Below are 16264 nucleotides of genomic sequence, written 5' to 3' on the forward strand. Positions count from 1 at the left end.
GAATTGAAACCTAAAGTTTTAAAAACATATGTTTAAAAAAATGTTTTCACATGCTACTGGGAAATAAGAAATACAGGAAATGGGGGTACAGAAGTCTGTCCTGTCCTACAGGAAAATAGAAGGGGAAGGGAGTAAGAGAAGGGGGGAAGTGATAGAAGAGAGGACAGACTAGGGGAAGGGATATGCAGAATGCATGCCATCTTGGGGTGGGGGGGAAGGGTGAGATGGGGTGAAAATTTGGAACTCAAAATCTTGTGGAAGTAGATATTGAAAAGTGAAAATAAATAAATTTATATTAAAAAAGTTCACAACCTGTTTGCCAGGCTTGTTACACCTTTATCCACTCCATATATTTTTTGTCCAACCATACTAGCCTACTTCCATTCCTCTGAAGGAACATTCCATTTCCCATTTCCCTGCCTTTCTGCTGGCTGTTCTCCATGTCTAAAGTGCTCTTCTACCATACCTCTACCTCCCAAATTTTAGGTTTCCTTCCAGATGCCGTTCAAATGATACTTAATGTAGAAGGGCTGCACTTTAAGGTTACCTTCCATCTATCTTGTACGTACCTCATAGGTGCCCATTTATGTATTCTCCCATATTAGAATGTGAGCTCTCTTAAAGACAGGGACTGTTTCTGCCTTTCTTTGTATGCCTGCTGCTTAGCACTGTGCCTGGCACATAATAAGTCCTTAATAAATGCTAATAACTAACCAATCTTTCTACCAATATTAAAATTTGTGTTGAATAACAAGAATGTTTCGACTTGGATTCTATTTTAGTGACCATATTTTTATCCTGAATCTATGAGATTTTACAGCAGCAATTCTTATGTAAAAAATAAAGTGATTAATATGATATTTAGTATTTGAAAAGAATATTCTACAATGCTTATCTGTATATTTCTGTAGGGCTTACAGTTTCAGACACTGTGTTAAGTGCTTTCCAATTACTATTTTATTTGATCCTCACAAAAACTTAACAGGATAGGTGCTGTTATGATCCCCATTTTACAGATGAGAAAACTGAAGCAAACAGGTTAATTGACTTATGCAGGGTAACATAGTAAGTATTTGAGACTGGATTTGAATTCAGGTCTTCCGGACTCTGGACCCTGTGTACTAGAGAGGAATTTAGAGGCGTCTTCTTAGTAAGATACAAAGTGGCATTGAGGGTGCGATGAATTTATATAAGTGAGAGGCTTGTTAGGTATGTATTAATGGGGAATATGGGAAAGAAGCAGAGCTTTATGCTGAGTATAAAACCCCAGAGAAAGGGCAGTCCTGGACTGGATCAGATACAATTTCCTTTCTTTTCTTTGAGAAAGGTGGCTGCTTCTTTTCTGCTTTAAATAAATAACAGTGTTAAAAGTCTCATTCCTAAACCACGTTGGTAAAATTTCAAATGGATGCTAATAGACACATTGGTTACCTAAATCCTAAAAAAAAGATTCATTCAAATTTCTGAGGAAAAGCAGATAAACAGATACAGGTTGGCCTGAACAATTTATCACAAGAGTTTGGTATAGGAATGAGGGCTTCTAATTAGAATGGGAAAAAGTGGATCTAAGATACATCTCACCAGAGCAATCCATTGGGGTGAGGGCCATGAGAATAGATGTGGTAACCTTTTGGCATTAATATTCCATGGAATGTAGGGCAGAGTCGGGATTTCAGAAAGATCTCAGTAAGCTAGAATGTTGAGATAAATCTAATCAGATAAAATTTAACCGGGGAAATGGAAAATCTTACACTTGGGTTCTAAAAAAAAAAATCAACTTTGTAACTACAAGATGGGTGGAAGTATGGTTCATCCAAAAGAGGTGGGGGATGTGTATAGGCTGCAAGCTCAGATGGAAGGTAGTAGTCAATTGTGGCAGCCAGGAAAACTGAGAGGATCAGCTATCTTCAGAGCCATGTTCTGGACTAGAGAGGTGATTTTTCTTGCTCTAATTTCTGCACCTGTCAGACTACTTCTAGAGTGCTGTGTTCACTTCTGGGTTTAGGAATTACATTGAGACCAGAGAGCTTCCAGAGGAGAGTGGCAGGATGATAAGTATCTAAAGGATCCTTCTTTATAAAGGTGGGATGGGGAACTGGCGACATTTAGACTGAGAAAGATAGCCCTTCAGATATATGTGGAAGGGGAATCTAACTTATTCTACTTGATCCCAGGGGCAGACCTAGGAGCAGTTGGTAGAAGAGAGAGAGATAAACTTACCCAAAAAATAGAATGCATTGCTTCAAGAGGTAGTGAGTGAGGCCCCTCTTCCTGGAGATCTTAAAGCAAACGCTGGCTCACCATTTCCCTGGTGTGGTGGGATTCTTGTTTTGTTGCAGACTGGGCTTAATGGCTTCTGAAGTGCCTTTCCATTTAGTAATGGGAAAATATTTCATTCTTAATGACTTCATTTAGTTACAGTTTTCATCATTCTTTTATATTCACAGGTGGAAAACCATGAATTTCTTGTGAAGGCATCCTTTGATCCTCACCTGATGGAGTTAAGAGAGTCAATTACTAATCTAGAAAAGAAGATGCAGGCATCTTTAACAAATGCAGCAAGAGAGCTAGGTAATGAAAGGAGATGAGCTCACTGGTGGTTTGTTTCAAGAGGTGGGGGACATAGTGAATAAATTGTCTTTACCATCTTGTTTGTTAACACTCACGTGCATGATCTTATAGAGTGATTGAAACCCATAGGCTATCTTGTCCATTCTCCTCCTTCATCTAGGCAGGAGTCATCTGATTTAATGATTTCCACTGACATTTTAGAACAGTGTAATGATCACAACCTAGGGGACACAGGCCTTATAACTATTCCCATGAGAACTTATTCATTCAAAGTGATAGATAGATATATACACATATATTAAGCTCCAGATTTGGAGCTAGTGTTTATTAGATCTTTGAATTGAATAAAGGAAATTAAGGCAGTCATATATGACTTAATGGTCTTGATGTAGTTCTGGAAGGGAAGAAGACTTTGAGTAATTTTACAATTAGATGATTTGTCAGGCTGCTGTCTTACACTGAAGGTATATTTGTCTTGGTTCATATTTGGCACATTTACGTTAAAGAAAAAAGGGGGGGTGTGTTTCAAGTCTACTTTCTCTTCACCTGATCCTAAGGCTTAGAAGCTGGTAAACACATTAAACTGGACTCCAATGCACAGTTGGGATATTACTTTCGCGTAACCTGCAAGGAAGAAAAAGTCCTTCGTAGCAATAAAAACTTTAACACATTAGATGTCCAGAAGAATGGTGTTAAGTTTACCAACAGGTATGTGACTATGCTTTATTTAACTCTTTTGATGGTTTCTGTTTATTGTAACTGAAGAGACGATGTCTGCCCATTTTCCTAATGTAGTAGCATGACTTAGATAATTAATAACACTGTTTATCACCCAGAAAGTCTTTCATTATTGTGTCCTATTAAAAATTTAATGATTTATGAACGTTCACAACCTGTGGCAAATGAATGATAAGATGATATTTAAAACTATTTATTGTGCTTCCTCACTTTGAGGTGACTACTGTGGAAGTGGGAGGTGGGCATAGTAACTTACAAACTTTGATCAGCTGCCCTTATGGCCTTCTTTTCCATTCAGTCTACTGACATCCCTTCAGGGTAAGCTGGTACTAGTGATGGAGGTAGGAGCAGCACTCGTAGCATTGTGGCCAAGGGAACCTGGGTCTGGAATTTGTATTGGAATAAAGGGGGTCACCAACCCTCTGGAAACATCTGATTGTGTATAAGAATTTCCATTTTTAAATTTTGGGAATTGTGCCCAACTGCCCTTCATCTAAAATTTTCATTGTGTAGTGAATAGACAGCTTCAGTCCTTGAGTCTACCAGTCAGTATAATAATTCATTTCTGTATCACTTGAATGTTTACAAAATGTTTTCCTCATAACATCCCTGTGAGATAGTGGATACATTGTTATCCCCACTTAGAGGAAGAACCTGGAGCCCAGAGAGGTTAATGAATTTGTTCTGAATCAACAGCAAAAGAGAGTCAAATTTTGAATCTAGGTCTCTTTGCTTCAAATCTAGCATTCTTTCCGATTTAGAGCTAGAAGAACCTTAGAGGGTATTGAGTCCAACTCCTTCCTTTTAGAGATAAGGAGACAGAGTCTGACCCAGTTAATGATCTATAAAAGAATGATATTAACTATTGACTACTTAATAATATTAACTACCTACTTCAGAGGATTGTTGTGAGGACTAAGTAATTAATATATATAAAATAAGTGTTTGCCTGCTGTGTAAAAATTGACTATGATGCTGCTGCAAAGCTGTTTCCCATAAGGGGTTGGTGTTGGCATCTTTAGCCGGTGCTTCTGTTTCATGTTGCTGACTGTCAAGGTTGTCTTGGGATTAAGTAACAAAATTGTTTCCTCATTTTATGGTGCCAGAACTTGATTTTTTTAGAATTTTCTTTTTATTATTACGAACTTTACAAAGTTCAGCAGACATGAATATTTCCTCATGTATCAGTGTACCTTAAACTAACCATTCTTTAGGAACTTGAATAAATTCAAAAGGAGGTGTAATAATGGATTTTTAAAAATGCAGCCCCCAGAAATTAATTTGAAATTTATATCCAGCTTCTATTTTGAGAAATCAGTAGTATTCAGGATCCTTCTACTTGACTAAATTCGTACCTTATTTTTATATTGACATAAGACTCTGAAAGCCATCTATGTACATCATTGTCCTATGTTAGTCTCTCCAAGGCACTACTCTAATGTGTTTTGTGCCCAAGACAAAGGCAGTCATCTTTCATCTTTTTCACCCGCAGTGGGTCATCTTGTTATTTCTTCAGTATATTTTTGTTTCTTCAGTGCTTTGCCTTTTCCAGTTTCACTGTGAAGAAAGAATGTTGGCAAATGTAGCTATGTGATTAAAGAGAACCTAAAACCAAAGAATATTGCCAGTTAGGTTAGGTCAGAGTTGAGTTTAAATAGTACTGGTGTAAAGGAAATAAAATAGCTGCTTTGTCCACATTTAGAGGAGCTGAGGCAGAGTATAAAGGCTATATGCAGTTTTGAGGGGGATAGAATATCCTAATATAATGTGAGCTTTTAAAATATAGAGGTAGAAGAGCCAATATGCTATTTTCTTCATATAGCAAGTACCCATTGTTTATTGAATAAAAAATAAAAAGAAGGCAGTGAACTTTAAAATTACCACTTCGTTAATTCATGATTGCTAAAAACCTTGTAATGCAGGATCATGCCAATAAATTGCCGTAGAATCTCAGAATTTGAAGAGCCCTTAAAATTCATCCTCCAGCCTAATTTCTTCTCATCTTGTGGATCCCCCTGTGTAACATTCCTGATAAAGTAGCTGTTTCTGTACTTCCGATGTGGATTCATTACCTCATTTTATAGTTCATTCTATTTTCAGTGGTTCTCATTGTTAGGAAGTTCTTCTTGGTGTCAAACCAAGAGCTGTCTCATACTTGGATACTCCCTGATTCTGTTTCTGCCCTCTGGAGCCCAGCAGAATAAGCTTTAATATTTCTTGTAGGGGATGCTTCACATGGCCCTGTAGTGGAAAGAGCCCTGGGATTGCCTCAGGATGACCTAGACTTGACCCTGGTGTGAACCCTGTCAGTTATTTCTCTGATCCATCTTTTCTTTAACATGGGAAATAATTTATTTACTGTACTATATAGAGTTGTTGTGATGAAAGTTTTTTGCAAATTCTAAAAATGTTATGTAACTTTAAGCTAGTAGAGTAATTGATTCCTCCTTTAGTCTTTTCTAGGTGTTAGCCTTTTTTTTCATATGAGTTTCCAGATCTGTTTACCATCCTAGTCATTCTCTTGTGGATATACTCCAGTTAGTCCATGTTGCTTCTAAAATGTGACTCCATAAATTTGCTTTTTAAAATTTTATTATTTTTTGGGGTCCATGTATTTAGCAGATTACTTTTAAAAGTGGTCTCTCTAGGGCTAAGGAGGGCTGTTACTTCACTTGTCTTAGACATACTCTGATAATGTAGTGTAAAGTTTCAATGACCTTTTGGGCTGCAAGGCCACATTGTTGGTTCATAATGAGCTTAACCAAAATTGGTAAGTTTATCTCATGTGCATTGCAGTCAAAGTATTTCTCCCCCTGTCTTTTGAGATGTCTATTGATTGAACTTTCAGTAGCTCAGATCTATAATGTTAGTGTCATTGTTGACTCTTCACCCCATGTTATCTAATTAATTGCCAAACTTACAATTTCTTTCTGTGCAGCAACTCTCACATCTGTCCCCTTCTCTGCTCTTGGGCAACCACCGCTCTAGTTCAGGCCCGCCCTTTTCCCCCTCCCCTGACAGCCTTCTAATTGTTCTTCCTGCTTTATCTCTTTTTCATCCATCCTCCACATAGCTGCCAAAGTGCTTTTTCTAAAGCCTAGGTCTATCCATGTTGTCTTCCTCCTCAGTAACCTCCAATGGCTTCCTGTTAATTCCATGATCAGATATAAAGCCCTTTGGCATTTAAAACCTTTCACAACAAAGCCTCTTCCTACCCATCCAGGCTTGCTTTCTGCTGCCCTCTGCACATGCTGCTCCTGGCAAACTGTCCTATGTATTGTTCCTCCCACAAAACTCTTATCTCTTGTTTTCATGCTGTTGTGCTGGTTTTTCCTGTGCTTGGAATGCTTTCCCTTCACAGCTTCAGATCCTTAGAATCCCTTGCTTCCTTTAAGACTCAGCTTAAGCAGCTCCTTCTTCAGAAGGTCTTTTTTGGTCCCTCCTGCTATTACTGTCATACCCTCAAAGGTTCAGCTACTTTGTGTCTATGTATTTCTGTCTCTACAACATATTTTGCATCTGATCCTTTCTCTACTTACACAGCTCCTAACTTAATTTAGACCCTCATTACCTCTCACCTAAAATACTGCAGCAGCTACTTAATTGGTCTGCCTGCCTGCCTGCCTGAAGTTTCTCCCCACTTCATTCCATCCTTCAAAGTGATTTTCCTCACGCACAGATACAACTAAACCAGCCTTCCTCATGTCATAGAATTGATATTTTACAACTTTTAGTGCATTCTCTTTTCTTTAAATTAAATCTCATAATCCTGCAAGGTAATATCAGTTACGAAAATCACGCCTCCTTAGTATCCCCTGCCCTAGAGGCCCTTCCCTGCCTCTGAATAGAGACAGGACAAGGGGGACAGCTGAGAATGCCTCCTAGATCTTCCATTTAAAAAGGGTACCTGGGGCAGCCATCTCATTATGTCCCATCTGGCTGTATTCTTCTGGACTTTTACCCATGCCACCACTTTCAGCTTCTTTTTGTTGTTGTCTTGTCCCGTTAGATTGTCAGCTCTGTGAGGGTAGTTCTTTTCCACTGCAAAAAGCGCTGCTTGCTATGAATATTTCTATATAGCTTTAGTTAGATTTGTTTTGCTTAGGTCTTATCCTTCCCTTGATCCATCCTCTTACCTCTTCTTTCTCTCCTTTGTCACTGTTGAGTGAAATATACTTCTGTATCCAAATGTGTGTGTGTATGTATGTCTGTGTGTATATTTTTCCTTCCTTTGACTAGTGCTGGTGAGAGTGAAGCTCAAGTATTAACCATTCCATCCATCCCTTCCTTGTTTGGCTGTAGTGCTCCTGGGAGTTTTCAGTTGGGGGCTTCTTTTAGGAGATGATGACCAATGATTTTTTTCTATTTCTACTTTGTCTAAGAGATCTATGCAGTTTTCTTTTATGATTTCTTGAAATCTGATGCCTGGGCTCTTTTAGTCTTAACTTTTCAGCTAGTCCAGTGATTTTTGAATTATCTTCCCTTGAGCTGTTTTTCAGGTCAGTTCTTTCTGTGAGGTACATTACATTTTTTCTGTTTTTTTCAGGTTTTTGATTTTATTTTAATATTTCTTTTTGTCTTATGAAATGCTTATCTTCGAATTGTTCTTCCTGCCTAAAGTCTCTCCATGCTCTAATCCTCCACATAACTGTCAGGGTGATGTTTCTAAAGTCAAGGTCTGTCCATGTTGCCAAAGTCCTTTCCTTCCCACTTTTCCAGTCTTCTTAGACCATACATCTCTCCATGTACTGGGCAAACCTTATTGCGATTATAGTGTAATGATTAATACAGTTATTAAAAGATAATTAAAAAATTTTCACAGTTCTCTAATTTTCATTTCCAGCAAATTGGCTGCCTACAATGATGAGTACCTCAAAATTAGAGAAGAGTATGAGGAAGCCCAGGATGCCATTGTTAAAGAAATTGTCAACATTTCTTCTGGTAAATATAAACAAAACAATACCTGTAATTGTTTGAATACAAAACGCAATTTCGTTTAGCAGGAGAAATTTCAGTTTTATGTACAAAGAGAAGGTTTTATAACTGAATTACACAGTGACTATTTAGTTTGTATTATGTATTAGTAAGAAGAAAACAAAAGTTTTAGAAAAACCTAAAATTAGATTGGAGAGAAATTTTAGATAAAATTGACTTTTAGGCAGCTTCCTTTTTGGTAGATTATTCAGTTGAAATGGAGAGTATTTTTGGAGAAAACTGGAAAGTATGTAGAAAGATTGCAGGCTTTTGTGAAACAGGTGGGAAAAAAGGTGAAACAAGAAATTTTATCTGCCTACATTACAATCCCACAAAAAACTTTTTAATAATAATCTGTACACACATCAAGAGCATAATTATGAGAAGAAAGCATAACCAGTAGAAAGTCTCTATGTTCACATGTCGTCTTCTGGAAATTGGAAGAAAAGCAAGACCGTCCCTCAGCACATTGGGTTAAGTCCCTGCCTCAAATATAGGAAAGGCCTTGAACAAGGGTCCCACGCCATGAGTGGCACAGATAGATTGGCGATGTGCACACTGGAGGATTGTCCACACTGATGGTAACACATTTCTAGTGGAATAGGAATCTTGAAGGCACCAGCACATCAGAGGCAGTGTTAAAAGTTGTAATTCTTGGACTTGGTACCAGTCCCAGCTAAGATGGCAGAGTAACCCTGGGAGAGGTACCATGACCTCTAGGCCTTCTATTGTCTTGTTTTTAAACTGGAAGGTACAGCAGCACTTGCACAATCGTCCTCAAGAGGTTGTTGTAAGGAAAGTACTTAGAAAACTCTGTAGACATGAATGGTCTTGAGAGCCACTCTGTGGCAGATGCTATACACCTTTAGTTTATACAGCCAAATTCCAGTCCTTTTTAATGTTACGAAGGTAATATAGAGCTGAAATCTGTGTGTCATTTACATAAAAGAGAAAACTTTATTTCAGCCAGATGTACTATTCTGCAGGGCTTTTGAGCTGAAGATTTGAAAATTCACTAAAGATTTGAAGACTAAGTTCAAAGCTATGGTTACTTTGTAATTAAGGAAAGTGGCATCAGTTGGGATCTGTCATTAATATTTGAGTATTATACTAAACAGCAGAATTATATACACTATCCCTGCCTGTCCCATCCAGTCTTAAGAATTTAACTTTTATTGAATATTCTAAAAGGGTAAATAGGGACTTTTTCAATAAACAAGTAATGAAAGGAAGGAAGAGGTACAACATATTAATTGTTATTCCATTTGAAATGCTTTATTTATGGCTGTGAAAATGACTTATTTGAAAAGATACATTTTAAGTGTCATTAAATAGACATTTAATTTTATTACACAGTGAGTTTCTAGCAGGATTATTTCCTGAATTTTGACCTCCCTGAATTAAACCTGTATAGGTAGCGTTCAGTCAGGGTCTCTCTAAAAAGTTAAATTAACAGATTTTTGTTGAGTGTTGGCTTTGGATACTCTTGTTTATTTTCATTTTTATAGTTTTATTATGTTTGAGAAGGTATTATCATAGTCTTAACTGGATATACTTTCTTTTTTTCTTCAATTTTTAATTGATATCTTTGGTTTTTAAATTGTTTACTTTGAAATATCTCCCTCTTCCATCCCTTTGTGGAGGGCTAATCTTTCTAACAAAGATTAGAGGAAGCATTTTAGTAAAACTTATCAACACAGCAACCAAGTCTGTTCATTTTTGCAGCATGTTACACCTCTGCAAAAAAGGGAGGGAAGTAGACATTTTCTTATCTCTTCTTTGAGGTCAGGCTTACTTCTTATAATTGTGTAATATTGTTTTTCTGCCTTTTTTTGTTGTTCTTTCCTTGTACATTGCTATAGTCACTGTGTATGTTGTTTTCCTGGGCTTCTCAAAACCCTTCATATCTTATTTTATCATACAATAATATTCCACTACATTAATGTGCTCTAGTGTATTAGCCATTATCCAATCAAAGTTTGTTTATTCATTTTTAAAGCATTCAAATATACTTAAGACCTGTTATGATAATGGTCTTTTTGCCCTACCAGTAGAGGTGGCTACACTTGGAGTCAGAAAGACCTGGCTTCCGGTCCTCTGGTTGCAGGACCACCACCTGACGTCTGGGAGCAAATCATGTGACCTCTTATTTCCTCAAAAAATTTCACTTTCTTCATTTGTAAAATGAAGAGGGTTCGACTCTCAGGACTTTGATGTCCTTCCTCTTCCTTGTCTCTTCTCTACCTTCTCCTTCTTTCCCCCCTTTCCTCTCCCTTCCCTCCTTCTTCCTTCTCTCCTTCTACCTCCCAGTGCTTGGAAGATGCTCTTTTCACTTCTGTCTCGCTTCTGTCAAAGTTTTCTTCCTCACAGACAGAGCTCAGACATCTATGAAGTCTTTTATTATTCCTCCACCTCAAAATGATTTTTCTCTCTTTAAATTTTCCTAGAGATTGGACTCTTATGCCTCAATACACCTTATGCCTCAATACACTTTACCTTATATTACTATACTCATCTTTTCATTTATCTGACAACAATAATAGGAGGTGATCCCCCTTTGAAGGTGGCGATATTCTTTTTCATTTTTTTATGTCCAGCACGTTTGTTGTTTGAATCAGAAGGAGTGCTCAAATTGATGATATATACTGGATCCAGGCATGCAGCAGTAATCACCAAAAATTTTTTAATGTTTTGAAATGTGTTCTGAAAGAGGCGAGGGGAGTCTTTCCTTAAGTGGGCAACAGATAAAGTTTAGTTTTTCATTTCAAATTGATTTTTTAGGCTTTTTAAAAAAATAAAGTATCATTCTAGTAAATAGGAGAGTTGATTAGTTTATACTTTATTTAGATAATGTATATAAATTTAGAAATGCAAATTGAACTCAGATTGGGACAGTTATGTTTCTTTACTTGCTTTGCTGTCATGTTCTATATTTATGACTAAACATTTTTTTTTGGGGGGGGGGATATTTGTTTTTTATGCAGGCTATGTAGAACCAATGCAGACACTGAATGATGTATTAGCTCAACTAGATGCAGTTGTCAGTTTTGCTCATGTATCAAATGGTGCACCTGTTCCATATGTACGTCCCGTCATTTTGGAAAAGGGACAAGGAAAAATCATTTTGAAAGGTTCCAGACATGCTTGTGTTGAAGTTCAAGATGAAGTTGCGTTTATTCCCAATGACATTTACTTTGAGAAAAATAAGCAGATGTTCCACATTATTACTGGTAAAAAGTTGCATTACTTCTCAGGTTTTTTTTTTAAATAAGAAATATTAATTTAAAACTTTTCTTTGGAAAATTAAATATTAAGAAAATTATAGTTCTTGACATTTGAACAAAAGCATATTATTTATTGTTGTCTCGAAATACTATTTTACAAGTTTGTAAGAAAATATTTTGCTTTCCTGTAGAATTCTTATTTCAGGATGTTCAGGTATTTAAAAATTCCATGCCTTTGACCTTAGAGCATTTTTATGAATTAGTGCTTTGGTTACCCAAGATATTAGTTCTTCCTTCCAACTTCATATCATAGCAAATGATAAGCTTGCCGTCAAATCACTGTTAAAGGATTGAGCAGGATCTAGGACACAAGTCCTGGGATACTCCAGAGACCTTTCCCCAAAATGCCTGACTCCTTATGGCTGCTCTTTGGGGTCGGTCATTAAGCCAGTTTCACATTCACATAGTCCATACCTCTCCACAGGATGAATGGGAGAGTCTTTGTCAAATGTATTATTGAAATTCAGCTCTGTTCAGTGTTTCCTTGATCTGTCATTTTAATTAAGAAGTACAACAAGCAGTCCTCTTAATGATAGCTTCTAGTACATAAAGGCATTCTCATTGAAATTGAGGTGTCATTCTTCATCTCCAGTCTTAGGACATCTCTCCTAGTCTATTGTTTTTCAAAGAAAAAATGCATGGTTCCAGCAGTTGGTTTTGGGCTCATGCTCTACTGTTGTGTTCAGGTCTGTGGGTTTCCTATCTATTTTGAAGTAATGGGTCCTTGTGTATCCATTTACATAAAGAACATTCTTTAGTTATCCTTGGTCTATAATTACTGATATCTGTGCTGCTTCTCTGTTCAGTCTTTACATCTTAAAAATGTTAGATAAATTCTGTATGACTTTCTAGACTAGCTAAATTGTAGAGTACTCTTTCTAGTGAGACAAAATTTTTTAAATCTTTCAGATGATGACACATTGCACAATATTGCCCTTAGAGCAGAGAACTTGGAATTGGCAAGCGTTTAGTTGTACAGCTAGAATTCCCAGTCAGCCTGACTTCTGTGTCTCATCTACCCACTTCACAATTTTCAGTTATCCTTTTTTTTGGATTCTTACTATGTTCTGCATATTAGCAGCAGGACATCAGCACTGTGTTTCACTTTTAACGTTTGGTTTCAGGCCCTAATATGGGAGGTAAATCAACATACATTCGTCAAACTGGAGTAATAGTTCTGATGGCTCAAATCGGCTGTTTTGTGCCATGTGACTCAGCAGAAGTGTCCATTGTGGACTGTATCTTGGCTCGAGTTGGAGCAGGGGATTGTCAGCTGAAAGGTGTGTCTACGTTCATGGCAGAAATGCTAGAGACGGCTTCTATTCTCAGGTAAACAGATTCGGGTTCTGATTTTTTAATTTTTTTTTAAAGATGGAAATATCATGAGGGAATACCACAGGCATAAAGCAAACAAAGTTTAGCTCTCTCCTGGGTCCCCCTGTCCTGAGCATTCACCTCAAGTACTATACTTGGTCCCTGTTCTCTTCTCTCAAAGACCTATCCAATATCCCTCTGCCCTTAGTTCAGCTCAGAGGAATTTCAGGGTTTTTTAAAGGAAACCAAGATACTAGATTGCTGTTACTGACTTGTGGAAAAGTAAAACAAACAGCTTAAAATAGATTTATGTTCTGTCCCTGACATCTCTGTATCTCTGTGTATATTGCAGACCTTGAGGTACATCTTCCCCTCTTGCCTGACCTGCCCCCTCTCCCAGTTAAGAATAAAGGGTTATTTCCCCATGAATATACTCACACCCATCTATTTTAAAAGCCTCTTTGAAGGTACAGCTTCAAATAGCTGTCAGAATTTATTTTATCCAGTAACTCTGAATCTTTTATATATTTTTAAGAATGTGTTCTTTGATCTTTATTATTGTGAAAGTATAATAGTTATGAAAATGCATTTAGGGTTTGTGGTGAATTTCAGACTTTCTCATATTGGCTTTCAGTGACATGCCAATTAATCGTTTCACTGTGTGTTTTCTCACTGCTGTGTTTTAATCTTGATGTTCTGTCTGCCTGGAATGGCTTCCCCCTGTTCTCTCTAGCTGTCCAGATTCTACCTATTTCTTAAGACCCAGCTTAAATCTTATCACTTGTAGGAGAGTTTTTGTTTTTGTTTTTAATAATCCTAACTTCAGATTGTATCTGTTTTCTCTGAGCTGCCTTCAGAAGTTATTTTCTGTGCCTTTCATTTGGCAGTGAACTACATGTTGCCTCGACACTTCTCTTGTCTTAACTCTTACTTTTTATGTGTGTATCATGTCTCCCCAACTAGATGGTAAGTTTCTTGTGGGCGGACGTGCTATGGCTTCTTTGTATACCCTACCACATGTGTCTTTCACCTAGAAGTATTAGCCTTGATAAAACTATATTATGGAAAAGCTTAATATAATTTTATTTTTTAGGTCTGCAACCAAAGATTCCCTGATAATCATCGATGAGCTGGGAAGAGGAACTTCTACCTATGATGGATTTGGGTTAGCATGGGCTATTTCGGAGTATATTGCCACTAAGATAGGTGCCTTCTGTATGTTTGCTACTCATTTTCATGAACTGACAGCATTGGCTGACCAGTTGCCAACAGTGAATAATCTGCACGTTTCAGCATTAACTACTGATGAGACGTTAACTATGCTATATCAAGTGAAGAAAGGTGAGATTGTACTAATGTCGATGACAAAGCTGTTGTGTGTCCTTTGTGACCAGGGGAAATGACTTCTTGTGAGCTCATCAGTAACTGTCTTGTCTTCTCAAGGAAATGTGAATTGTTTTGGAGTAGTCAGTCAGTTAGTCAGTAAACATTTATCAAGCGCCTACTGTGTGCGAGGCATTGTGCTAAACACCGGGTATAGGATTAACAGGAAAAAATGAAAAGAGGACTTGGCAGAGCCCTAATTTATCTACCCAACCTTTATATCCAGGCAAGAATCTCCCAAATGTCCCCCAAAATATAATTAAGATGAGACTATTTTTCAGCCATCAGAGATTGTTCCACAGCCTCTCTTATCAGTGTATTCCCAGTAGATTATAAGATCCTTGAAGATAGGCAATTTTGGTTTTGGCTTTGTATTGCTGGGGCTTACTGTATACCAGCTAATGTTGGTATATAGTAAGCACTTCACTGCTTATTGAATTTAAGTGAATTTCAAATTTTCATTTGAATTACATACTGAATAACCACAGTTATTATTGTACCATCAAATTCAGATGTTGAGAGCTGCTCTTCTGTAGTAAAATTTTTGTTTCCATGATCCTTTAACATTCTTTGATTCAGTTAAAGCTGCACAGAGGCAGAGAAATGTCTGAAATTGTTTTGCCCTTATAGTGAATAACTTGCCCTTTGTATGCTATTCCTTCAGTAAAAGTTGTCATCTCTGATGTAGATATTACCTAATAAGATCACCAGAATCGTTGATGAAGTTAATATTCCAGGTTGTACTTTAAAGCTTTTCACTAGTCATCATACTTTTACAATCTGTTCATCAGATAGCCATGTTTATATTTCTTTATTGGTCATTTACGAGCCAAAAAGGAAGACAGATCATCAACATTTTCCCCACTATTGTTGTGACTTATGCTTCATAGGTGATCCTTATGAGTGACTGTGCTTGAATTGATATTGTGGACATAATTACATGTATTTTTTGTTGGCATTTGACTTGTATGAATTGGGTAGTATGGTCTGTTAGGAATTTAAATCAAATTACATTGTGTCTGAGTAGCACAAAAATATTAGTTCAAAATGCCAGAAAACAGCCTTTCCAAAACAAGAATTGGTGAAATTGGCAAGTGATGATTTTACTCGTCACTGTTACACTGTGGTACCTCAAAGAAACGAAGATCTCATTGATGCAGGTATTTCTTCCATCATTCCAGATTGAAACCCATCCATGCCTTGTTATACCAGGTGATCTTTGTTCTTCCATAAGTCATCCAAAGAAAATCTATGCAGTATGCTGGAAGCTTTCCTCTAGGCTCGTTTCGTTGTTATCCCTCTCTCACTATATGACTCTCCCTTCTTCTTTTGTAATCCTATATTTCCTGGATGATATCCTTTATATCATTCTTGTGCGTAAGTCATTCTTAAAAATATATTGCAGCCTACTTGCACCCACCATGCATTTCTCCATTGCTGTTTGGATCACTCACTACTTGGATATTGGGGTGTTTCATGATTTTTAGCCATACAGCATCACTTGGAGAGAATAGTGATGTTAACAAGATCAGTTTTTTTGTGTTGGGGAGCATCTTGAGGTTATTGAAAAAATACTGTGCAGTTTAGCCTACTCTCCTATTCCTTTGTGGGTCCTGTGTCAATCTGTGGCTCCTTTCCTAGGTATATAGTATATAGACTGTTAAAAATGCCCATGACATTGCCCAACTGTAATGTCACAGGCATTTTTCCTTCATTTGGTTTTTCCTTTATAGTTTGTTGGGCCTATTTCTTTTGATTAATCATGGATCTCATTGAGAAACCCTATAATGTTCTTTCTGGAGCTTCATGCTGTCATCAGCACAGTGTCATCCATGAGTAGGAGTGTCTGGAGGCCTTCATCAATAAAGAGCCCCTATTCCCATTTTGATCCCATTCAAGTCATTCTCCATGACAATGATGAACTTTTGGCAAGCATGCCTCACTATTTTATACCTCGAGACTGTATTAGAAAAGTCATTGAAGAAAGTTATCACTGCCCT

General features: G+C 37.2%; 1 protein-coding gene across 2 annotated transcripts in view; it reads left to right on the forward strand.

Annotated features, from left to right (window-relative positions):
* Positions 1–16264, forward strand: part of MSH2 (mutS homolog 2) — a 63010-nt gene that overhangs the window by 42314 nt on the left and 4432 nt on the right. For both annotated transcript variants that reach the window (XM_021001266.2, XM_078149501.1), the window contains 6 exons: positions 2448–2571; positions 3129–3279; positions 8153–8250; positions 11268–11513; positions 12692–12896; positions 13975–14222. In XM_021001266.2, the coding sequence (XP_020856925.1) occupies positions 2448–2571; positions 3129–3279; positions 8153–8250; positions 11268–11513; positions 12692–12896; positions 13975–14222 (1072 nt within the window). The remainder of the gene's footprint in view (positions 1–2447; positions 2572–3128; positions 3280–8152; positions 8251–11267; positions 11514–12691; positions 12897–13974; positions 14223–16264) is intronic.

Source organism: Phascolarctos cinereus, unplaced genomic scaffold (assembly GCF_003287225.1).
Source record: "Phascolarctos cinereus isolate Bilbo 61053 unplaced genomic scaffold, phaCin_HiC Scaffold_2;HRSCAF=192, whole genome shotgun sequence".
Taxonomy (NCBI): Eukaryota; Metazoa; Chordata; class Mammalia; order Diprotodontia; family Phascolarctidae; genus Phascolarctos; species Phascolarctos cinereus.